This window comes from Schistocerca nitens, chromosome 4 (assembly GCF_023898315.1).
Source record: "Schistocerca nitens isolate TAMUIC-IGC-003100 chromosome 4, iqSchNite1.1, whole genome shotgun sequence".
Taxonomy (NCBI): Eukaryota; Metazoa; Arthropoda; class Insecta; order Orthoptera; family Acrididae; genus Schistocerca; species Schistocerca nitens.
Genome location: NC_064617.1, coordinates 73,271,738 through 73,298,207, shown reverse-complemented (window position 1 = coordinate 73,298,207; position 26,470 = coordinate 73,271,738). Strand labels below are relative to the sequence as shown.

Genomic DNA, 26,470 nt, shown 5'->3' with positions numbered 1-26,470 from the left:
TGTCGATTTTCTCGACAACGACTGAGAAGTGCATCTTGGTGCTTTGCCACATTACACCTCTGGCCATGAGTTTTTATTATGCGCAGTATGAATTGAATCTGAATTTCACAATTGGCGGCCTCCCCTTGTAAGATGTTCGCGTTTAAAGTTAACCTTAATAGTCCACTATACGCAATTTGAACTAAGACTGCGGTGTTCGACACCGGGAATGAGCGACTTTCATTGAGCCCAGGCTACGTCACTACGTACGATGCTGCAGGTGTCACTTGCAGGTGGCGCAGGGCAGCACAGGGGCACAGGTGCGCCGTAGCGGGACCCTGCGACGAGGAAGCGAACGACACCCTGATTTTTGGTTCTCTCCACAGATGGAACTACATTCCTGCCGGCGCGCGCAGGTGCGTCCGCGGCAGTAGGGGCCCGGGCGCCGCTACTGGCCGGTGGCGCCGGACGCCACTCCCAGCGCGGTCTGCGATTGGCCGCGGGCGACCGCCAGAGGGCGGGGGCACGGGCCGCGGTGGTGGGGGCAGCCGAGCGCTTAAAAGCACCCGCGGCGAGCGGAGGGGGCCGCAGTTTGTTGGGGAGAGCTGGGGAGAGTAGGCAGTAGTAGTAGTAGCAGCAACACTGCACGCACAGTAGTAGGATGAAGTCGGTAACCACGGCGACGGCGGCTGCGGCTGCGCCGGCGGGCGCGGGTAGCGGCACGGCGGGCCCGCTCAACACAGTGGCGAACGGGCGCGTGCACCGGCAGCGGCGCGACGTCGAGAACGAGGAGATCCAGATGTACCTGTCCAAGCTGAAGGAGCTGGTGCCGTTCATGCCGAAGAACCGGCGGCTGTCCAAGCTGGAGGTGATCCAGCACGTCATCGACTACATCTGCGACCTGCAGTACGCGCTGGAGACGCACCCGGTGGCGGCGGCGGCGGCGGCGGCGGTGGACGGCGCCAGGCAGCCGCAGCAGAGGGGCGGCGCGCTGCCCCCGGCGCCGGCCAGGCAGCCGCTCGGCGTCATCGCGCCCAACGCCAACGTCGGCGTCGCCGTCAACGCCACCTGCGCCGCCCAGGACCTGCTGCACGCCGCTACGGTCAGTACCAGACGCCAACCCGCGCCACTCCACCGCTAGCCCCGCACCTCACACCTGTATCTGCATGCGTAGCGTGTCGTCGCTAACCTGCCTCACAGCACTTTGCCGTTTCCTCCTACTTCGTGACACCCGGTAACCGCCCTGCAGCATCAGTCACTGTTGCTGTCTTGTGTCCTGAAAGTGTCTGTGAGAGAACTCCTGACAGTACTTCTTAACAGCTGTTCCCATCAACTTCTTACTCTTTCAGAGCTACATTTTTTCTGCAGCAGCAACAGATCCTAGTTATCACATATATTTCATAGTGATCCTTATTTACTCATGGCTTTCTTGGCACTGCTGTCGTACTTGTTGCCAGCAACCTGTATAGTAATACTTCGTAGTTCTCTCGTTGCGACTGACTTCGAGACACCACTCAACCGCAACAATCCTCGATACGGACTTGCTTGCAGTATACAGTTCGTATGTGATAACTCCAAAAATAGACTAATTCTTGACAGCTCTTTCCACCAACGCTTAACAGTGATAAAGCTGTGTCTCGCGTTTCTTACAGGCTGATTTCAGGCATTTCTTGTACTAGAGACCGGTAATGGGATCCCCGCTCCCCACAGAAATCTTCGTTGTTGTCACAGACTGCTGCATATCGTGTAGCCACAGCCGTAGATTGGGACGGAAGGTGACAATTTGGTTGCGAGTTACCGAAGCGAACGAGTATGTAAACGAGTAAAGCTTGTCGTCACAGATTGATCTATAGTTGAACACAAACTATGAAAATATGCGAGGGACTGCAATACGTAACTCTTTCCATTACATGGTAGCCTGTAATTGCCCGGTAGTTTCAATGCATATTTCTGTCTTTACGTAGTGGCAATAAGACTCTATGCGGTTTAACCCTCAGCTTCACGCGACTGCATGTATTGACAGCTGAGGCAACGCGTCACAATTCCGAAGTTGCGTGTTTGTTTTTGCGTCTGTTCCACCGCAGGAATATACTTCGCGTCTCATAACTATGTAATTCTGTAAAACATTTCAACGGTTTACACTTCCGCTTCAGTACGTAAACCTCGTTATATAATTTTATTATACCGACAGTTAAAGTGAGAGGACTGTACTACATTCATATCTAAGCTAAAGAAACCCCTGTGTTTAAGGTCTGTTTAAACATCTCCAAGTTCCCAGAAACCGTGTCTGTGACTATATTCTACCGCGCAAGTTACGTGAACACCCATGGTCATTCAGTAAACCATATATTTATCAGCCACACTGTAAATCGACGCTTTTAATCTATATCTGGCAGCCCTAAAATTAAGCTCGTTAATATAGATCTCTGCACGTAACTTGTACGTCACTCCGAGTTGTACTTTCATGCTGTCTGGCTTTTCATGTGAACTGTCATCTGCAGACGGCGCCTGTGGTGACTCCGGACACTTGACAATTTGTCGTGCACGTCATTGTGTGGGTGGAAAACTTGAGCGAAACTGCTTGCGTTGCCCTAAGAAAACTTGTTTGCTTGTGATGTTTTTCGGTAGAGTAGAAGGCAACTTCCTGATTTTTAAAATATCTTGTTGGAGCTGCAAAAGACGTGCTTAGCGGCTAGACCAAGACTGTGCCCATAATTCCACATACGCGAACATGTTGCTGCTTGTTTTACTCTACCTTTCTACTAACGTCAGCAGTTCGTCCGCGTGGATGGTTTATATGTCCGCTTGCCATGATTCCTTTCCTCAGCGTTGACCTCGTCGTGTCAACTGACAGGCGACGGTTTGGAACGTGCCTTTTGCTTCGTCCCCAGCCCGTCAGGTGTCTTATTGAATCCTCGACACGGCTGGAACCCGGAAACATGTATCCTTCCACCACCCGATGCTAGCGTACGGAGCCTGTTAATTTCTGACTTTAAAACACCCAGGGCCGCCACGTAACTGTGCCGCCGTCTTCTCCTTGTTATATGGTATAGTTCGCATGTGAACATGTCGTATGACATTTGTCATTCCTTGTCTTTGCTTGGATGCGCTCGTAACATCTTTTGGCGTGAGGCAATTAGTTGTGAAGTTTGTCCGTGTGCAGTGAGGAGTTTTTCTGCCTTATGTTGTGCGTTTCTCATCAGACTTACGCCTCTTTGGCCTGCGCTGAGCTTTCTTGCTTTAATTCAGAGTATGCCCGTGATGTTATAGCCTATCGAGTGTCTGCCAGCATCGTAGATACGGTTAGTCATTTGTGCATCGTGCTAATTAAGTATCATGACAGTCTGTTATTGGTTTCCTTTCCCCGTGAAGCTCATGTCGCCAAATTCCTAGCGTGGAAAAGCTTACTACGTCTCTCTGTTCTTCCTTCACTTTACAATATCTGTCTTTTCATAATTACTCGAAAATTAAACTCATTTGTAGGCAACATTAGAGATAATTGTAATTACCTTGAGCTTATTTAAAGCTATTACGTGCTAGGTGTGTTTTCGGACCGTAGTTTAGTGTGTAGCTGCATCCTCTAGTTTCTATGTAAGTGCACTAATTTTTCTGAGCATTCGGCGACTGGCTGTGTCAATATTGTACAAGACGCCTGCAGGTAGAAGTTTGCCGTATGGTGCTGCTCAGCTCGGCGTGTGTTTTAAACCTAAATGTCACTTCGGCCACAGCTGGAGGCTGGTGCGTGTGTGCGTGTGTGTGTGTGTGTCTGTGTGTGTGTGTGTGTGTGTGTGTGTGTGTGTGTGTGTGTCACTCTGTACTTGTTCGCACCTCACGCACTTAGTCCTCACTTGGCATTACATATGCGTATCGCAGCAAAATCTCAATCAACACAGTGTTTTTCGTGTACTCAGCGAGTCAGTGCTAAGATTGAAGTCCCAGCTGCAGTAACAGTAACGTAAGCGTAATGAAGCGACCGATACCTGACCAGCAACGAGTTTCCCGTGCTATAAAGGAATCCTATGCTTGCTGTGTATGTGGACACGCTCAGTACACTACCACAGTATTCAAATTGGAATCGACGTAAGGTGCAGCGAAGCGTGACACATTGACTTCGCGGTCTCTTGTCTCTCGGAATCCCACGCAGCAATAACTGCTCATTTTCACTCTCAGGGCCTATGACACTGCAAAATTTAAGAAAATAGATTTGACCATTTTTGAGTTTAATGGCCGTGTTTTTGCACGGCCTCTGAGAACATTTCGCACGCTTCCTTCCCAGTAATTACGATACGCTAGAATGTTCGATTTCACCATGACAACATTTATATGAAGTGTACGTCGCAACCATCGCCGTGCTTGAAAGTGTTAATCCTATGCGTATCATCACTGATTTGTTTTATATTTTGCTTGATAAAATGTATACAACGGGAAAAAGACAGAGAAAATGTAACAAATGGAGAAATATCAAAGGTTGTTAATGTTATCGGCAGTTGTAGGAGGGGACTTCTTTTTAACTTCTTGAGGTAGGAAGTGAAGTCGTGAAGGCGGCCCGCGACAGTTACGTACGTCATGTACACCTCTTGTATAACTCCTTCATTCGGTCACTAAAACCAACAGATCACTTGCTCTTAAAGGGAATAATACATTTGCACACGCCTTTCGATCGCAGCCCATCATCACGACATCGTATAATAATATTAATGTATTTAGTATTGTCGCATTGTCTCATTCTCTGCCGTTTCAAGAACAGTTTTTGATTTTGAGTGTCGACCTTCACACATTTTTCTTAATTTATCAGGGACATTCAGCAAGGTGAGCCACAACAAAATCAGAAACTACAAATAGTTCGAAAAAGAGTCTGAGCACTTTATTAGTTCTCTAAAATCAACAGTTCACTTGTGTTGTGATCGTTGTCTCTGGAAGCAGACTAAAAATGCGACATCCACGCTGCACTCGAAATAAGACACTTGTTTCGCTGAGCTCTCTATTGGTACCGTCAAGCTGTCGGAAGGAAACGGAGCTTTGGACTTTCGACTGGCACCGACGCGCCGGTCGGTTGTAGCATATGGTGCTGAAGTCCGTATACTCCCCGTGTCTCACGTCGGCCGTACTGACAACGCCTTCTGTGTGCTCACAAAACATACGGTGAGCCACGTGCAGACAGCTCGCTGCCCTAGAAGGGTGTCTCTAAGGCGGCACTGCAGCAACTGCTAAGCCCTTGTCGCTGCCTATGTAGGCCGCTTTGCTCTTAGATACACGCTGCAGAATTCCTCGCCTTAAAAGGTGCCACGCAAGCACGGCAGCTCGCGTGCGTTCCCAGACATTCCGAACAGCCTTTCTACCGAAGCATCCCACATCGCAATTTGACGTTGACGACTCATTCAAGTGGCGATCGATTAGAACACCGTAAGTGGCGGTTAGCGGCTAAGCAGTTACGTTGTGACAAATGAGAGGTATGTAAGCGGTATGTAATGCGATCTAAGGTAGCCGACTACGAACGAGCAATTGTGCATCATTCCTTTGTAGGTTTCACCCATTTGATGACGGAGTACACGGGATACGATTGAGCAGGTGTGTGGGGATCTTACAACAGATCAGTGTGTTGCTCCTTAGGGATGAGCGCGCAGCGATATTGGTTGCCTGAGTTGACAAGATTTCTGTCTCTGCCGGCCATCGTGATTAGGTGTAGCGTGGTTTCGTATGAGCTTCAGGCAAATGCTGGGATGGTACCTCATGAATTGACTAAGGCCATCTACCAAAGTCTCTGCAGGACTCTAATGCCATTCCGAACATATATTTCCTTTTGCTTTTACGGGTAAATATACTGTGTAATGTATCTGACGTGTCCAACAGTATTGTAAAAATGTTCCAAGGATAAATACAGGCTGGTCTACGGGAAACGGGCGATTTTCAGTGAATAAAAAAAGTTTTTAAAAAAATCTTTATTTATACAGAACCAAGGGTTGAGATCTGAAATATCGGACACTCCAGAATTGAACGACGTATAAGCCAATCTAAAAACATCAGTTTACCATAGGTCACCCTGCAATTTAGTGAGGTTTTTTGGGCCGAAGAAAGACATTTATGAGAAAGACTTACACGTAACAAAGTTTTTCACTAAAGATTTCTCAATAGAGTTCTCGCAGCAGCTGGGGATGAAGTTTGAAACTCGCGACAATTTCGTGCTATGGCTTCATCGGGAAGAGCAGCTGGCCTTCACAGGCTTTGAGGTAATTCCCACTGTGGAGGTGACCACAGTCACGATTCACGTGGATGCTTTCCAGTTTTCTGGAGGCAGTTGTTTTTCCTAGCAGAGGCAAGCAACACTTGAAACTTCATCGGTGCCACATGGCAAGAAGTAAAGATCAAGAAGAGATCTGGTAAATAATACAGGAAAAGTCCATCTGATACGTAAGGAGTGAGAAACTTCGCAACGACAGACTGATAACAACGTCTAACATATAAAACTGAATGTTGTGTATAGTAATAAGAGCTGAATGTGTGGACATATGGTAACGAAAGGAGGAATACTGTGGCAAAATAAGAGTAATAATAGAAGAAATATACGTTCAGAAAGTCTCAATGCAGCTCGCATGTTACCAACAGCAGTTTCATTCCTAATACAAAATGAATATTGTATCTTTCGTTACGTTCTAATCGTTTTGCCACTAATAGTATACGAATCTCTCGCCCAGCGAGGTGAGTCGTTGATTGATACACGGAGAAAGCATCGGGAGTAAGAATCAAATGACCTTTCTGCTGTGCAAAGGAAGGATTCCCGTGCTTTTAACAGAGTGCCGACATGTTTGCTATGGTAATACGTGGTTCAACTCCCGCGCCATGCAAGTGCATTCATAGCCTGTGCTCGGTTCCTAACGAAGTTTTCGTCCACGCATCGTTAAACCCTAACTTTCTTTTGAATTGAAATCCTCAACAGCGTTATAGAAGCTTCGATGCTTTCGCGGATGAAAGAGACCTTTTTTACTAGAGTTAAACTTTACGTATCAAGTAGTATTTGCAAGACATTCATTCTACAACACCCGTTAAATGTCCCTTGTCATTCTCCACTAGTATGTACTTAACCGTATGTGGTAAAATACTTCCAAACACTGTCATTGCTAAGTTCTTATGCTAGTGTAACCATTGATATCTGTTGCCAGGATACATCGTATGTGTTTGTCTACCTTCAAATCATTCAGAAATATTGATGTTACCTACTAACGCTACACGAAACGTTTGCAGTGGTTCTATAGGTTTGCAATACTTTCGCTTAGAGATTAAAGTCTCTGAACGGCCAAAACTCCGCAGACCTGCTAATTTTGATATGAAATATGGATGGATTGTAAGATAAAGCTCTATACTCCCACGAGGTGCTACACTATTATTGTGTTACTTACCATTTAGTATGTTTCTTTGAAGAGTACACAGGTTTCCAAAGTATGATCTCTCTGCATGAATGCACCGCGTATATTTTGTAACAGTCAAACTTAGTAACGAGACGAATAGGTACATCCAGATTGTAATCTCTAATTCAGTTGCACAACTACCGTGAATTCACGTTTCCACAACCCTCTCCGTAATGAATTCGTCTGAAATCGGACTTTCACTTAAGATACGTATCGACGCTGTCACGGACATGACCACTTTCGTCAGAAACTTTTCTACTGACGTTCTAAAACCATAATCACATCCTTCCATTCGAGAATAGTACACTACGAATGTGTTCACTTGTATCACACGTCTATATCATAAGCTGGCTTGCTGCTGCTGCGCTAGTATAATGAAACTTTCCGAAGTATGAAGATGTGCCTTCGGATGACGTTCTTCCTTCTGGAAGACGTACTGACTTCTTGCTCAGTATGAATAGGTTCTATCAAAACAGCAAATATAGCTGAGAATTACGCGAAAGTATATTGCAGTAGGTGCTAAGTGGATTATTTCATGTCAACATATTCGGTGCGTTACGTTCCGACGTTATCGGTGCGCATGCGCGGTAGATGTTCGGCGTATATTTAGTGTGACGAACTGGACTCCCGTATTGGGATCTAGGGTAACTCAGCTGTGTAACCGGTTTGCCAGAGTGGGGAAGAGACGCTGCGGTCGACGCGAGGTCGTGAATCTCCACACCTTTAGCTTGTTCCACTACGACTCGCGATGTTTACAGACGGGAAGATTGGTTGCACAGTGTGACAGCTCCAGTCCAGTTTCTCATTCAGATTCAGATGCCCAGCGTCATACCTACGCAAACGAAGGGATAGATCGAATGTTAACATACAACGATTCACAACCGTTTTACGAAATAAAAATAAATGAGCCGTGAAAAAAAATCATGATTCAGGTAGAAAAACAGCTCTGTACTCCATACGTGAGAGGGTATATTAACAGTTGAGAGAATACAATTTAGTGATTAAGAAACATCCAACCATTAGGCTTCATAAAGATGGGAAAGTCTGGCCAATAAATAAAACGTTACGCTTTCATTCAGGCACCATCTTCGCCACTGAGCTTTGTTTTCAATGGGGAAAAATCGTGAGCAGCGAAATTGTAGTGACAGACGTTACGCTATTCACGGTATGAACGTGTAGAAAACGTATGGAGCTCCTTGGGGTTTTCAGGGACGATATGACCTTGTAGGGAGGAATCTCATCTCTGTAAAACTGTTCCAGAATAGTAGCAAGCGTCTAACAAATAAATGATTGGCACAAGTTCCTGAAGCTTCTCATATATTCTGCAGCGACTGTCTGAAGAAATCCTTTCGTTCCTCTCTGGCGAACTATCTATCTGCACCCTTGCTGACAAGCGTGGTGTAAGGAGTCCCTTTGGCAGACCTGTTGCACCTTACAAGTGTTCTGCCAATGAATCGCAGCCTTTGGTTTGCTCTACCCACAATATTATCTATGTGATCGTTCAAATTTAGGTTATTTGTAATTGTAATCCCTAAGTATTTAGTTGAATTTACAGCCCTGAGATTTGTGTGACTTACCGCGTAATCGAAATTTAGCTGATTTAGCTGATTTAGTACTCATGTGAATAACTTCACACATTTCTTTATTCAGAGCCAATTTCCACTTTTCGCACCATACAGATATGTTATCTGAATCGTAAATGACAGCATCATCTGCAAACAATGTAAGACGGCTACTCAGATTGTCTCCTATGTCGTTAATATAGATCAGGAACGATAGAGGGCCTATAACACTTCCTTGGGGAACGTCGGGTATCACATCTGTTTTACTCGTCTATTACTACGGACTCTGACCTTTCTGACAGGAAATCACGAACCCAGTCGCACAACTGAGGCGATACTCCGTAGGCAAGCAGTTTGGTTAGAGGACGCTTGTGAGGAGCGGTGTCGAAAGCCTTCTGGAAATCTAAAAATATGGAATCAATTTGACATCCCCTATCGATAGCACTTATTAGTTCTTGAGTATAAAGAGCTAGTTGTGTTTCACGAGAACGATATTTTCTGAATCCGTGCTGACTATATGTCAATAAATCGGTTTCTTCGAGGTACTTCATAATGTTGGAATACAGGATATGTTCTAAAACCATACTGCAAATCGACGTTAGTGATATAGGCCTGTAATTAAGCGGATTACTCCTTCCCTTTTTGGGTAGTGTGTGACTTGAGCAATTTTCCAGTCTTCAGGTACGGATCTTTCTGTGAGAGAGTGGTTGTATATAGTTGCTACATATGGAGCTATTTTATCAGCATATTCTGAGAGTAACCTGACTGGTATAGAATCTGGACCGGAGGCCTCGCCTTTATTAAGTGATTTAAGCTGCTTTGTTAAGTCAAATGGGAAACCCTGGAGGGAAGGCGAATTTCTTTTAGAGAAACGTTACTGAGAAAATTTCGAAAACCAGCATTTGAAACTGATTGCCGAACGATTCTACTGCCGCGAACGTACATTGCGCAGAAGGGCCACGAAGATAAGGTACGAGAAATTAGAGATCATACGGAGGCGTTCGTTTTTCCCTCATCCTATTTGCGAGAAAAGGAAATGACAAATAGTGGTATAGGATACCCGCTGCCACCCGCCGTACGGCGGATTTCGGAGTATCTATATACATGTACACAACTCCTAATTACGGTGCCGGAAAATCGAAAGAAATAGGCAAAGCCTAATGCAGCCTGTGTGGTGCTCATTGGCGAATAGAACAGCACGGCGAGAAAACTGTTGCTTGTACACGTTATGCACGGAGAGGCAGAAACCACGGCAGGCAGATCGCAGACAGCCAGCCATTGTTCTTCTGAGCCTCTGCAGTGCTGCGAAATGAAAGGCTGGAGGGGCAGACCGCAATTGGGAAAGTACGACAACGGTCTGGTCTGCCGCAGCCGCGACCGGCTCCCTCCGTGCAGTCTGCGAGCCTCTTCCTGGAAGCCGGCGACTCTTCGGTGGCAGGCGGCTGCGGGCAGAGGCCAGGACACAGAGAGGTCATCCGCAGCACAGGATGGGGCGACGCCGGCTCTGCGGCCCACTGCGTCGCGACGCCGCCCTTCCTTCCTGGGCGTCCATCCCGCATCCGCCCGTGATTCGTTCACTGAGCGACGCGCCTAGCGCGCGTATTTGTTTACTCCGAAACGCCAGCTGTGAGAGGGGGGAGCGGGAGACAAACTGCGTTATAGCTTCTAACAACCCTACCACAACTAAGGTCAAAAATTAATTATGATTGTAGTGTTGCTCACGCTGCTAAATATTGCATTTTCGGGCAACAACGAAGTTATATTATGTGACAGGTGTCATTAGAGCACAGTTAATAAAGTCATTTCATGAAATAATGGATAAACTAGGCACTCATCTTTTCGTGTTTCCCACGCTGGTCTCGTTGTGAACTCGTGGCCCAATCGTCGAAAATCTAGGTGGTGATGATTCCAAGCTCGGATGCAAAGAGGCCTAGGTGATATTCTGCGATATTCAGAAGTTTTATAGATGTGTTTCATAAACCATTCTTGAAGATTAAACTTTTGCAAGTTAGAACAATGGTGATGTAAAAAAATAATCAGCACTCCTAATTTAAGTTACACTTCTTTCTTATTACTTTTGTTGCAACATCACTTCACAATATAAAACATACTTGAAAATATCTTCCTCACTGTTAAAGTTCACATTTCATAAACTGACTACAATTTGTGTCTTTTCGACATGACGACCAAGACTTGACTCTCTAATAACCGCTTACGCGCCCAAAACTCAGAGTTACAAGTACGTCAAAGATCATAGTGACAAAAGAAAGTATACACATAAGAATTATATCATTGCAATATAAACATATCGATGTATCAAAGTACCTCTACAGTAATGAAATCAAATCTGAATGTTGTCACAGAAATATGTTAACTGTTTTACAGAAACACAGTAGAATATTGCTGGTATCGAGAGGTTGAGGTGAGGTGCCTTAATGGTTACGTAATTCAAGTACTATTACAAGCTGTATTACAAAACGGTTAAAACACTGCACGATCGTAGTTCCAGGTTTCCTAGCCAACGACTCTCAAGGACAACAGAAGCTTGATTTTCAGTATTTCACATGATTATTGGCCGAATTTGAAAATTTTGAACGCAGTCATAATCTACTCATTAAGATGTTCACTCTTATGCAAAATATTTAACACAATAAGTCAAGCATTAAAGTTTGAAACTGTATGTTGTGAAGTGGCGAGCGCGCACAACATTCGCAATACGTTCATCCACTATTTGAGAACGAGTGGACTGACACACTTCGAACAAACCTTACACATAACTTGAAACCTTAATGAAACCTTTTTCTCTCTGCCACTTGCAGAACCTAAAGCCGACTCTGTGCGACTGCCTTTACTTCGCGTACTTCGCGTTTCGACCCTTTCCTGCTTCCATGTATATGGTTTACATGAGTACCTCCAGTCGTTATTGCCCTCTTTGGCTTCAGTCTATAGATTGGTTCAAAGCTCCCCATCTTACTGAACGCTAGCTTCTTCCTTTTGTGCGTAATTAATGCATGAGTCGCGGATGTGTAGCTTGGTGTTTTTTTTTTTAAGCCAGTAGCGGTCTCTCGTGCTATCGTTCCTCATACCGTTCCTTCTAGAACATTTACAAGGAATTTTCTGTAACGGGCGTCTCCAGCACCATACCTCAAACGCTTCTTAAAGATCGTTGTTGTGAAAGGACGATAAATTGTTACACCTCCAACACTTGGTTAAGGAAGTGCTCATTAGAGACGGGAAAGTTCGTAATATTGGCGAACAATGAGAGGAAATACTGGCGACGTTCTTTTCTAAGGAAATTTGCGCCATTTTACCGTAAGTGATTTAGTGAAAACACTAAAAGCCTCCGTAATGCCTAGCGGGGATTTGAACCTCGGTCTTCCCGAAAGCGAGACCCGCTCGTTCGTTACTGCGCTACTTTGTTCTGTCCCAGGTCTTCAAGACTTGGAGTACAGAGTAAGAGTCACTTTGAAATCCTCATACCAATTCTGAAAACAGGAATGAAGACTATTGTTTAATGTCCCGTCGACGAAGGGGTCTTTAGAGATGCAGCAGAATTCGAGGCTGGGAATCACTCGAGGGGAAGGAAATATGCCGTGCCCTTGTCGTGGGAATGATCCCTCCATTTGTCTTAAGCGATTTAAGCAAACTACGGGAAATCTAAGTATGGATGGCCGGTCTGGAATTTGAACTGCCCTCTTCCTACAGCCAGTCCGCTTCGTACACCACCGTCACCTCTTTTGGTAAAATGTTCAGAACCTGGCCACTGGCGTCCTGCGTGAGACTTTCTTCACACGTGCAATGCACGTCCCCAGAACACTTCAAACAAAATGTCTTCCATTCAAATTCCATGTTACTGATTTTACGCGATCGTCCCGTTTCTTATCGTTTCTTAATGTTACCGGGTAAAGACTACGTATGGTCGGAAGAACTCAAGATTTGCATCACCATCATTCTTGTGTTCGGATATTATAGGACACTTCCACCTTTTTGTAGGCATTATTGAGCTTTGTCTACTTTTCAAGACAGATGCATTTCACTACAGCATATGGCAATTTTATCCACGTACTTGACGATCGCCACACTCAGCAATCAACAGTGTACAAAAGGGACTGCTACCAAATCACGTGTGCCTCCCAACTAACGTTAGAATACTGCTGAAGTGTGTGGGCCCCATAACAGGTAGGACGGAAAGGAGATACGGAAGATGCGCAAAGAAGAGCGGAACGAATGATCACAGGTTTGACAGGCCGTAGAGCGTCACCGAAATCTAGAAAAACCTGAATTTGCAAACTCTTGAAGTTAGTATAATTACACCGCGAAAGCTTCTTTAAAAAATTAGAATCTCAGACTTCCTTCAAGTCGCTGCTGTGGAGAGGTGGCGTTTAAAACTCTAACTGCAGCATATACAGAGCAACCAGACACTCTTCGCGCGTTCCGTACGGGAGCGCAATTGGATGACACACAAGTACACTATTGGCCATTAAAATTGCTAAACCAAGAAGAAATTGAGATGATAAACGGGCATTCATTGGACAAATATATTATACTAGAACTCACATGTGATTACATTTTCACGCAATTTGGGTGCATAGATCCTGAGAAATCGGTACCCAGAACAACCACCTCAGGCCGTAATAACGGCCTTGATAAGCCTGGACATTGAGTCAGACAGAGCTTCGATGGCTTGTACAGGTACAGCTGCCCATACAGCTTCAACACGACACCACAGTTCATCAAGAGTAGTGACTGGCGTATTGTGACGAGAAAGTTGCTCGGCCACCATTGACCAGACGTTTTCAATTGGTGAGAGACCTGGAGAATGTGCTGGCCAGGGCAGCAGTCTAACATTTACTGTATCCAGAAAGGCCCGTACAGGACCTGCAACATGCGGTCGTGCATTATCCTGCTGAAATGTAGGGTTTCGCAGGGATCGAATGAAGGGTAGAGCCACGGGTCGTAACACATCTGAAATGTAACGTCCACTGTTCAAAGTGCCATCAATGCGAACAAGAGGTGACCGAGACGTGTAACCAGTGGCACCCCATACGATCACGCCGGGTGATACGCCAGTATGGCGATGGCGAATACACGTTTCCAATGTGCGATCACCTCGATGTCGCCAAACACGGATCCGACAATCATGATGCTATAAACAGAACCTGGATTCATCCGAAAAAATGACGTTTTGCTATTCGTGGACACAGGTCCGTCGTTGAGTACGCCATGACAGGCGCTCCTGTCTGTGATGGAGCGTCAAGTGTAACCGCAGCCATGGTCTCCGAGCTGATATTCCATGCTGCTACAAACGTCGTCGAACTGCTCATGCAGATGGTTGTTGTCTTGCAAACGTCACCATCTGTTGACTCAGGGATCGAGAAGTGGCTGCACGATCCGTTACAGTCATGCGGATAAGATGCCTGTCATGTCGACAGCTAGTGACACGAGGCTGTTTGGATCCAGCACGGCGATCCGTATTACCCTCCTGAACCCACCGATCCCATATTCCGCTAACAGTCATTGTATCTCGACCAACGATAAACCGCAATCGCGATAGGCTACAATCCGACCTTTATCAAAGTCGGAAACGTGATGGTACGCATTTCTTCTCCTTACACGAGGCATCACAACAACGTTTCACCAGACAACGCCGGTCAACTGCTGTTTGTGTATGAGAAATCGGTTGGAAACTTTCCTCATGTCAGCAGGTTGTAGGTGTCGCCACCGGCGCCAACCTTGTGTGAATGCTCTGAAAAGCTAATCATTTGCATATCACAGCATCTTCTTCCTCTCGGTTAAATTTCGCGTCTGTATCACGTCATCTTCGTGGTGTAGCAATTTTAATGGCCAGTAGTGTATATGGCACCATGCTAAGTAACTTGTGCCGTGCACTTCACAGTGGTGTGCAGTACTGTAGACAACAGCTTCATCAGTGCACAATCTTGCAGCGCTTCTCATCCCGCCTCATAATTAGCTCTGTATTCCTGTGAGATTACGTAGAGCGGGCACAGTATAACTACAGGCGAGAACCGCCTCGTGGGGTTTGAACCGGCTTTCTCCTGAATTAGAGTACAGACTGCACTGCTCGCCGCTGCCAGTTGGGTGGGTACTTCGAGGCGGAGTCGTGGAGCCCGCTCGCGGCTAATCCGTTTTCCCACGGCAGGGCACGGCACGCTACGGTAAGACCCCGCAGGTTTTTACTTATCTGGCGGCCACGGCGGGCCGAGGAGTCCTGCTCGCAGCTGGCGTGGCGCTGTCGGCAGGGACGGGCCCGTTCCCACGATAGCGCAGCACCCGCCAACACCTGCTGCTGGTCGCGGGACGGCGCACCCTTCTGCAAGCAGCTGCCGCCGCCGCCGCCGCCGCCGTCAGCGTGCTATTCTAAACGTTCTCGCGTCGGACTGGGAGGGTGCAGTAAGCGGGTGCCGGTACAAAGCGGGATTACTGCTACTACTACCGTCTTTGAGTAGTGAGCCGTATGACTGGTTTTATGCGGCCCGCCAGGAATTTCTCTCCTGTGAAACATCCCCTTAAAAAAATTAATGAATTACTGTGCTGGTAAACCCCTTACCAGCCACAGAGTGCACACAGCACAGTCAGTGATTTTCGTACAGAGCGCTACGTGACGTTACCAACATAAAAACCCAAACAGCCTACTTACACCTGTTCAGAACTCTTCATCTCGGAGTAGCACTTGCAACCTACGTCCTTAATTATTTGCTGTCTACAGTTTTTACCCTCTGCAGCTTCCTCCTGGACCATGGAAATCATTCCTTGAAGTCTTTAACGTGCGTACTGCCATCCTTCTCTTCAATGTTCTTCGCTACGTCGCCTCTCATCGATTCTGGGGTGAACCTCTTAATTCCACCTGTTTCCAACGTCCTCCTGCACTAGCGCGTCTCAAACGCTTCGATTCTCTTCTTTTCCGGTTTCACTACAGTCCATGCTTCACTACCATACAATTTTGTGCTTCAAACGTACTTTATCAGAAATTTTCCCTTGATTGAGACCGATGTTTGTAACTAGCAGATGTATCAGCCACGAACGGCCAGTTTGCCTGTGCTAATCTGTTTTTTTATGTCTTCCTTGTTTTGTCCTTCCCAGATAGTAGAAATCCTACACATGTATTTCGTCCTCACATTCTACCTGGTACATCAGTGTCATCAGCGAATCTAATCATTCATAAGCCGGCCGGAGTGGGCGAGTGGTTCTAGGCGCTTCAGTCTGGAACTGCGCGACCGCTACGGTCGCAGGTTCGAATCTTGCCTCGGGCATGGATGTGTGTCATGTCCTTAGGTTAGTTGGGTTTAAGTAGTTCTAGGGGACTGATGACCTCAGATGTTAAGTCCCATAGTGCTCAGAGCCATTTGAACCATTTATCATTCATATCCTTTGATTCTAAATTTTAACTCCACTCTTCAACCTTTCTTTATTTTCGTCGTCGATCCTTCGATAAACAGATCAAGCTGTAGGGGAGAAAGACAACATACCTAGCCTACACTCTTTCTAATCCGACAATTTCGTTCTTGGTCTTAGGCTTATTGTTCCTTTTTGGCTAGTGTACATATTGCGTATTACGCGTCTTTACCTGTAGCTCACTCATATTTTCCTCAGAATTTCGAACATCTTGCTCAATTTTACATGGTCGAAAACATTCTCTAGGTCGACAGATCCTTTGAAGATGTCCTGATTGTCCTTTTTTCTTAACCTTGCTTCCACAGTGCCAACGGCCTTGCCGCAGTGACAACACCTCTTCCCGTCGGATCGCCGTAGTTAAGCGCTGATGGGCTTTACCAGCAGTTGGACGGGCCACCGTCCGTGTTATCCGGACGCTATTGGCAAGCGGGATGCACCCATTCAGTCCTTGTGAGGCCAGTTCAGCAGCTACTTGATTGAGAAATAGCGGCGCTGGTCAGGAAAGCTGACAACGGCCGGGAGAGCGGTGTTCTGACCGCATATCCCTCCATATCTGCATCGAGTGAAGGCTATCGCTAGAGGACGACATGGCGGTCAGTCGGTACTGTTGGGAGTTACAGGTGTGTTCGGACGGAGAGAGTTGCTTCCATTATCAAGCGCAGCGTGAGAACTGCTTCCCTGCTGCCTTTATGTTTCCTGAAGCCAGACTAGCGATCGCCAGCTAACAGGTCGTCAGTTTTCTTTTGCGTTCTTCTGAATATTATTCCTGTCAGCCAACTTGGATACGTGAGTTGTAAAGCTCGTGTGCGATTCTTGTCACACTTACCTGCTTTCGCTATATTCGTTATTCTGTGGATAAGATTTTTGCGAGAGTCTGATGTTATTTCTCCTCTGCACACCATCTTGAAAGGTAACTTGGTTGCCACTTTCGGCGATGATTTTAGGGATTCAGAAGGAATGTTTCCTGATCCTTCTGCCTTATTTGATGTCAAGTCTGGCAAAGCTCTCTTATCTAATACTGTATCCCCTATGCCTTCCATGTGGACTATTACTGTAACTACTAATTCTACTAGTAGTACAACACTAGTACTACTGTACAACCACCCTCAGACAGTTATTATACGCATTTAGACTTGACTGGATCCTGTCCGCAGGGAACAATGTAGGGTTTTTCCATTCGTCCTGACACAGAATGTTGAATGTGTGCATGGTACGTTTGGCCGGAAGTCGCGTTTCGGGGAGTTCGGTTGTCACGCGTAAGTCTCCTTATTTGAGTCGACTTCCTTGTCGATATTGATGAAATGGTGGTGAGTACAACACTCAGTCCCCGAGCGAAGAAAATCTTTGTTACAGCCGGGAATCGAACACGCGGTATTCTGTCGAACTGATCATTCACCTGCGGAGGCGGACAGAACAGTGTTGACCAAAACTTCTATCCGTTGTGGATGTGGAACACTGCGACTGTGATGACTGAGGCTTCCAGCAATTACTACAACCAGTCGCCTTTAGTTGTATTCAATTGTGAATTTCCATTACCGGTTCCCAATCGTGTAGCGATTCATCAGCAGATGGTACATATTTGTTGCATGTTTGCAGCGTTGTCGGGGTCCTGCGTGAGTGGCAAGATGTAAAAACGAAAGACGTAAGCATTGGATGTGGCGAGAATTATTCACATTTTGAGATCGTTGTAGCTGGTAGTAACTGTAAGGAATGTAACTACATCGATCTCATAATGTGAATAATTGTCGCCACATTCAGTGCTTACCTGATTTGTTTTTACATCTTGCCTCTCACGCAGGACTCCCACAACGAAGCAAACGTGCAATAAATATGTAAGATCTGCTGATGAATCGCTAGACGATTCGGAACCGGTGCCGGCCACGGTAGCAGAGCGGTTCTAGGCGCTTCAGTCCGGAACCGCGCGACCGCTATGGTCGCAGGTTCGAATCCTGCCTCGGGCATGGATGTGTGTCATGTCCTTAGGTTAGTTAGGTTTAAGTAATTCTAAGTTCTAAGGGACTGATGACCTCAGATGGTAAGTCCCATAGTACTCAGAGCCATTCGGAACCAGTAATGGACATTAAAAATTGAAGATTAGAACAAAAGGCGACTGGTTGGAGAAATTTCTAAAAGATGCACCAAAAACCGTTTCGGGTAAATTTATCCATCGTCAATAGGAATTTTTATGCTGGTATGCTGAACCAAACACGTCCCAAGGCAGCTGCGAAACTTGTCTACATCGCGCAGTGAAATGAGGCATCGAAGGCAGTGCATGAACAGTAATATCGCTGAAATCTGCCGTGTATTTTTGATTCCAGCTAAAAAAAAACTGGTAACAGCTGCGAGAAAGTAGTAATAATACAGGAAAGCGTTATTAGGGTGCGCCAATCCGTCGAAGACTAAAGCTCTAATAGCAGACTGAAGGAAATCCTTTTTGAAGGTATACAGGGTGGTCCATTGATCGTGACCGGGCCAAATATCTCACGAAATAAGCGTCAAACGAAAAAACTACAAATAACGAAACTTGTCTAGCTTGAAGGCGGAAACCAGATGGCGCTATGGTTAGCCAGCTAGATGGCGGATCCATATGTCAAACGGATATCAACTGCGTTTTTTTAAAATAGGAACCCCCATTTTTATTACATATTCGTGTAGTACGTAAAGAAATATGAATGGTTTAGTTGGACCACTTTTTTCGCTTTGTGAATTACATGTTCGTGTTCCTGTTTAAAAAACGCCGTTGATATCCGTTTGATCTATGGCAGCGCCATCTAGCGGGACAACCATGGCGCCATCTGGTTTCCCCCTTCAAGCTAGACGAGTTTCGTTCTTTGTAGTTTTTTCATTTGATGCTTATTTCGTGAGATATTTCGCCCGGTCACTATCAACGGACCACCCTGTATACCTTCAAAAAGGATTTCCTTCAATCTGCTATTAGTGCTTTAGTCTTCGACGGACTGGCGGACGCTAATAACGCTTTCTTGTATTATTACTACTTTCTCTCAGCTCTTACCAGTTCTCTTCACTGGAATCAAAAATACACAGCAGATTTCAGCAATATTACTGTACATTCATTGCCTTCGATGCCTCATTTCACTGTACGATGTAGACAAGTTTCGCAGCTGCCATGTGACGTGTTTGCTTCAGCAATCGACAGTGGTACGGCCCTCACCTCTGTATGCCTATCTCGTAGGCTCGTAAAAGTGACAAGCGACATGTCTGCCAGGAACCTGAGGGTTCAGCTGCAGATGGAAACCGGTGCCCGCCGGCAGGCGTGCTGTGCGTCTGTCGCAACCGCAGCCGGTGATGGCGTTTTAACTGCCGCGTAATGAGGAGGACCTGAAGGAGCGCGAAGGAACGCCTCGCCTGCTCTCTACTTGCATCTGGGGCGCATGGATTCTCCACGCCGCACCAGCGAAACAATTTCGCAATTACTGCGTTCACAGGCCTGCAATTATTCAAGCATGCAGTTACAGAACTAGAGCAAAATCCAAAGGATACGTCATTACCTCGCAAGCAACTTTACGGCGTATGTCAGAGGGTACTTCTGGTATCACTAACTTATCCCCGCCCCTTCCCAAGTTCCACTGTCGAATGGCATGTGGGATGAATGATTGTCGCTAAGCATCTATAGTAGCTGTAATTTCTCTAATTTTCTCGTTGTGGTCGTTTCGCGAGATGTGAGAGGAAGTAATATGTTGTCCTACTCGTCCTGGAAAGTATTCTGTCGAAATTTCAGTAGTTAACCTACCCCTGATGCACAACGCCATTCTTGAGCGTCCGCCACTCGAGTTTGATCATATGTGAGGAGGAATCAAACCACTTACTGTAGCCTTCTGGCCGAAGATTGTTTGATGTAGCTCGCCACACTAGTGTCGTGTGAAGACATGTTTGAACACTTGCATCGGTTGTGCATCCCACATTGTTTTGAATCTTACTGTGTTCAAACCTTGGTCAGCCTCCACAATTTTTACGAGCCACCGTTAACTCCACTGCCAAAACGATAACGTCCTTGATGACTCAATACGTGTCCATTATTGGGGTGGCCGAGCGGTTCTAGGCGCTTCAGTCTGGAACCGCACGACCGCTACCGTCGCCGGTTCGAATCCTGCCTCGGGCATGGATGTGTGTGATGTCCTTAGGTTAGTTAGGTTTCAGTAGTTCTAAGTTCTAGGGGAGTGATGACCTCAGATGTTAAGTCCCATAGTGCTCAGAGCCATTTGAACCATTAGTCCATTATTCTAGTCAAGTTACCGCACTTAAAAATCTTCTGCTTTCTGATGTTCTGTAATGTTAATCTTTTGACTGCCATGCAAGGATGCGCTCGAGACATTTACTTTCAGAAAAACGTCGTAGCACTTGTATTCGTATCAGATGACAATATTTTTTTGTGTTCGTAAACTGCATTCGACGCCCAGTCTAACTTAGACAATGTCAGTTATTTTGCTCCACAAACAACAGAAGTGATGGTATTCCTGGTCGAACGTGCCAGATCCGATAGGATATTTGACATCGATACCAGTTCATAGAATTGTATTTGTACCTCTATAATATTGGAATATTGGATCAAAAGTATTGACACGGACAACGGACAACATCGCAAAACGCGCACACATATATTTTGTGTGAGCACCATGTCTTCACGATAAATATGATAATGTTGGATCATTTTCCGCGACACACGAAGCAGCTGGTCTCTCGTTATCGCATTCACAGCTTCAACAATTCGATGTCGCAGACTTGCAAGAGCGTCAGGCTATGGTGAGGATGGGGGGGGGGGGGACGCAGTCTTCTACGTAAAACCGCAGTAAAAGTCTCAAGGTGTGAGATCTGGAGACCTGGCAGGCCCCCGGCGATGAAGTTCATTTTCTCCTCTTCCGACGATCGAAATTCCTGGAATAGAGTCATACAGGTAATGTCGGACGTGCATAGAGACTTTTACTAGTGTTTCTATATCAGATATATACTACATGAGTTCTGCATTCATTTTGATCATCATTGATCTAGCAGTTAGAGGACACCTTTTTCCACCGTTTCATACCATATTTCCGATAGCGATCCTTTTGGTTTCATTGTCCCTAGTTTATTTTAATGCTTAGTACTTCGCATAGCTACTAATGCTCAGCTATCTACGTCTACATCTATCTCTCTAATCTGCTAATCACTTGAAGCGCCTGACAGAGGGTACGTCCTATTGTATCAGTTATAAGGGCTTTCTCCCGATGTTTTAACGTATGGAGTGCTGTAATTATACGCTTCTTCTCCTCATGGTCCTCATGGGAGCGATATATAGCGGGTTGTGGTATATTCCTACAGTCATTCTTCAGAGCCGGTTCCTGTAACTTTCTTAGTAGGCTTTTTCGGGATAGTATACGCTTTCTTCAAGTGCCAGCCGATTCAGTTCTTTCAACATCTCTGGTCTAACAAACCTGTGACCATTCGTGATGGCCTTCTCTATATACGTTCAACATTCTTTGTTAATCCTATTTGGTAGGAGCCTACACACTTGAGCAGTATTCTAAGATGAGCCACTGAATCGTAAGTGACGATAATTATATCAGTAATATGACAAAACATCCCTTCTTTCCCAAAGAACCACTTCGGAAATGGCCCAGACTGATTTAGGGAAATGAGCGAGCGTCTGAATAGTCTAGTGGTGGTTTGTACCACGACTCTGTCCAGGAGAGTTCGTTTTTACAGTGTTGTGTATGGCAGAAGCGAGGGCGCGCGTGCTCGGCCCGGGTGCAGATTGCGTGGCTACGTGTCGGTAGGCGCAAGCAAGCAGCTACCTGCACCTTGTTGCCCGGTGTTTGCGTCGTCCGACACGGAACAAGGCGCCCGGCCGCCGGCGACCTTGCGCGCTCGTCACGTAGGCAAACACACTGTCAGCAGCGTCCATCCTACCTGCCGAAAGCCCTCCCTCCACTGCCTGACATCCCGGCGCCTGCTTCTCAGCGAGTAACAACAACCCAGCCATTCAAAACATCCGCCAAACTTTTACCCATTCATAAATTTCCCTCACTACGGAGCAGCTCTGCACCGAACTCGAAAACTTCACTCGAACCAAAACCGAACTCCCGATCGACGAACTTTGCAACATCATGATTAAGGGGCTCCGGAACGCCCTATACTTGCAATGTTAAAATAACTCTTATAAATTACATCTTTCCTCACAAAGTATTTGAGGTAGGAAGTTGAACTTTTTACAGATTATTTATTGGAATATGGGCTACAACTTCACAGGGATTTTACAAAATTTTAGTTCAGTTATTAAAGATGATTTTTTCAATTGTAATGAAAATTCACAACATTTTTTTGCAATTTTTTATTTATATATTAAAAAATATACAGTTTTTGGAAAAAGGCTGTGTTAAATTATGCAGAAGGTACTGTGTAACATTTACTGAAAGTTTGAAACAAATATGTTTGGAAGATCCTTAGAAAACATGTAATTAGTATGAGAAAATAAAAGTTTTGGGAATCGAGCGACAAAGATTGGATTAACTTTTTAGTGCATTCCAGGTCCATAGGATGGATTATCTTTATCCTCTGCAAACTCCTCCTCCAGCTTCCTCTTGTTCCTCCTCCTGTTTACTCTTGCTTGTATTTCTAGACTCTTTACAGCCCTGTCTGCAGCCCGAAGGCGTTCCTTGTCTAAAGCAAGCATCGCTCGTACCATGTTAGAACCTATCTTCATTCCCATATTTCTAAATACCTTGCACCTTACAATGTTGCCATCATTGAAAGTCGCAACAGCATCATACACACCAAAGTGAAGTGTTTCTATTCCATCAAATACAGTCTTGGGGATTCTCGACCATACAACACTATTTACACTTTCATTGGGGTTTTGAGTTTTTCCGTGAATACACTTTTTCAACAGTTTAGGTGCTGCTAAGTCTCTGAAAACAAGGTTAGCCACAACACAAACTTTATCTCACATCACTTAATAATAACACCATTTGACAGCAGTTTAACAGCGCCACAGTGGGTCACGCCCATGTAGAACACATTTCAAAAAAAATTTAAAAATAGTTGTAGTCTTCGGAATTGAATAAATTATATATCTATTAAAAGGTAATAGTCTGCAGATTCAGAAAACGCAAAAAAGTAAAAATTGAACTTTTCATGATTTTGAGCCTTTCCGGAGCCGCTTAAACACCTTTCTACTCAAGGATCACCGCCTTATACTTGCAGATTCCTGTTTAGCTGTTTCCGGACGTATTCTACTATATTAGCCTATCCTAGACGAAATCCGCTAACATCTACTATGATCATAGATGTCTCTTTAGTCCATTTCATTCCCACACTCCAACCACATGGTATCATACCTACCCAGATAACCATCATTTTCTTCATATCCTCATTACATCTTTCCTCACCGCTATGGACGTCGAGTATAGGTGTGAGTTCAACTTCTCGTTTACCCCCAACTCTTTATATCTGCTCCAAGAGGTTTAGATAGCCATCACACATTGCTACACAGGTCTTCATCCACATCATCATTCCTAAAATCTCTGGCATACTACTTTCAAGTTCTGATGTTTTTCTTCTTGCCTCGTTTCAGCTTTTGAAGATTTCTAATGCATACGTTGCAGTGTTTCTAATGCATGCAGAAAGATTGATCTTACAATGATTCTTCTTGGCACCCTGTGACAATGTTTCCTTATTGTAACCCCATTTTGTATGTGAGTAAAACTGGTACAATGCGTTTTGGCAGCAAACAAACGCCTTTTGGTATCTGCATAAGTATTTTATGTATATTATCATGCATGACTAAAAAGAAAATGTTTCTTGCTTAATATCACATCTGAGAACAATGCATGAAATGAAATTTTTGTAATATTTTAAAAAGTAGTTGCTGTTATGTGACAGAATTTTAAAAGTACAGAGTCAAACCCAGATATGACTTCTCCACTTTTCTTTCTAAATAATTCGTGGATAAGCATGTTAGCTTGCATGTTGTGTGTCTTTCACCCAAGTATTACACACTGCTTGCATGTTTCTAAATAGCAATGTGAATGAAAGCATTGCTGTATGAAACAATGTCATTTTAGCTATACTAAATTTAATGTAAATGTTTTCGTAAGACCCTGAAGGTGGCTAAGTACTAGCAAAGCAAATTGTGGCTGTTTTTTGTTACAGAAAATGACTAATGAGTTAACTACAGTACTAATTTATCTGTTTGTAACTGCCTCGAAAGGCCTCGTTTTTGGTATGCAGGGAAAATAAATAAACTAGCGTACTTATGCTACTGGTTTAAAATGGCAGTCCATTGTTTTTTCCACCTAAATAACTGGACAAGGGAACGGCAACTGTGTCATTAGTTTCTGTCAGCTCGGTGCTCTCTAAATGTTCCACCTTGCCCACTGTGATGTTTCTGAGACTTTACTGTGTGCCTGACCACGTCATTCTGTTCTGTTCTCCAGGCGCCAGTACACCTCGACAAGGCGACGCCGGTTGACAGCAGGCCTGTATCCTGCTGAGGGACCACAACAGCACCGTATCGCTGTCATCACCTCGTCATCACCGTCACCATCATCTCGAAAGTCATCCAGTCATCATCACATTGTCACTAAGCGGACCATCTGTCATATCAGGGCTTCAGGAAATTTTTTGACAGACACTTTTTTCACCTTTGTATACAAAACTAACAGTGAGCAGTACTATTTGTATATGATGAGTGGATCTCCAAAGTGTTTTTGAATCACACCGTGTCGTCCTTTCACTCAATGTTTTCATAGTTATAAGCATGTTACAGTGGAATTGCATGTTACAGTGGAATACATTTCGAACTTTTCCCCCAAGTTACAGTGGAATACATTTCGAACTTTTCCCCCAAGTTACAGTGGAATACATTTCGAACTTTTCCCCAAATTTGTCACAGCTATGAGGTGCCCAATCTGAGCAAGGCAAGATCTCCTCTGGTTTGGAATAACAAAATTATAACTTTTATGGTTGAATTGTTATACTGATCATTAAATTTGGAAAAAGGAAATTTATTGCACATTTGTGCTTAGACAATTGGAGTTGAACTGCTCAGAAACGTACCTTGTAGCATCTCTATATATTGTGTAATGTCGTTTGTTCACTTAATGTAAGTGTTGTTATTCACTTGATGTTCTACTTATTAAGATGAAGCAATTTAAATATCCTAAACATTCAGTGTTGTTGTCGTAACTTCTGCTGTTGTCTGTGATGTAAGACTCATAATCAATGTGTATATAAATATATCTGTACAAATTTGTTGTAAATAAGGACTGTACATACGACTTTCCTAAATGTATATTATGTATCACCAGTAGCCAGAGGGTACGAGTGTGTCAGTGTATTTTCCTGAACAGTAAATAGGTTACTTTGGCCAGTAAATTGTTTATTGTTCCATTTTCCTGTGTGTGTGAATTTTTAAGTAAATTATATTCACTAGATAGCAAAAACTTGTTTCATTATTTGTTTTTGGTAATCATAAACCTTACAAGGAATTTTCCACCAATAACATGCTGTGATGTTTTTGGCATAAATGTTCTTTCAGCCTTTTCAGAAAATAAAACAGTTGTGCAGCAATATAAACTTTATAGTAAGAACGTAAGACTCAGTGCATCTCAGTGCCCATGACAATCCTAGCAGTATATAGGGTTGGTTCTCTTGTCTAGTAGGAGGAAAATGCAACAGTTACTTGAAAAGAATAATATTGTAATTGAAGGAGATAAATACTCATTAATAACTGATACTTTTAAAAAACTACAGGAAAATTAAACTAGATCATTGTATAGCTGCTATCAATGCACACAATAGTCTGCACTTCAATTTACACTGGCTCATACTTGATCGCATAACTACAAATACATTTCTAAATTCGCTGTTTTTGACATCATTCCATAGTTTTTCATAGCAAAAGCAAGGAATAAAAGAATAATGATACCAGTGTGAAGCTCACTACCATATCAACAACCTGAGACTAAGATGGTCACGTGTTAACAGTCAAAGATACAGGTTTGGAACGTTCTGCATTTCCAGCTGAAGTAGATTATCTTTACACAGTATTTTGACAACTTTCCTGGTGATCTTTCTCATATGCTGTTCACTGTTTGGACATTAAAAAACTGAGGCACG

At 44.6% G+C, this 26,470-nt stretch overlaps 1 protein-coding gene across 1 annotated transcript; it reads left to right on the top strand.

The window, feature by feature from the left end:
• Window positions 1-557: 557 nt before the first annotated feature.
• Window positions 558-25,794, top strand: LOC126252045 (protein extra-macrochaetae-like). Its single transcript, XM_049952840.1, has 2 exons — window positions 558-1,081; window positions 24,787-25,794. The coding sequence occupies exons 1-2, from the start codon at window positions 641-643 to the stop codon at window positions 24,841-24,843; spliced, it is 498 nt and encodes a 165-aa protein (XP_049808797.1). The 5' UTR covers window positions 558-640; the 3' UTR covers window positions 24,844-25,794.
• The last annotated feature ends 676 nt before the right edge of the window (window positions 25,795-26,470 follow it).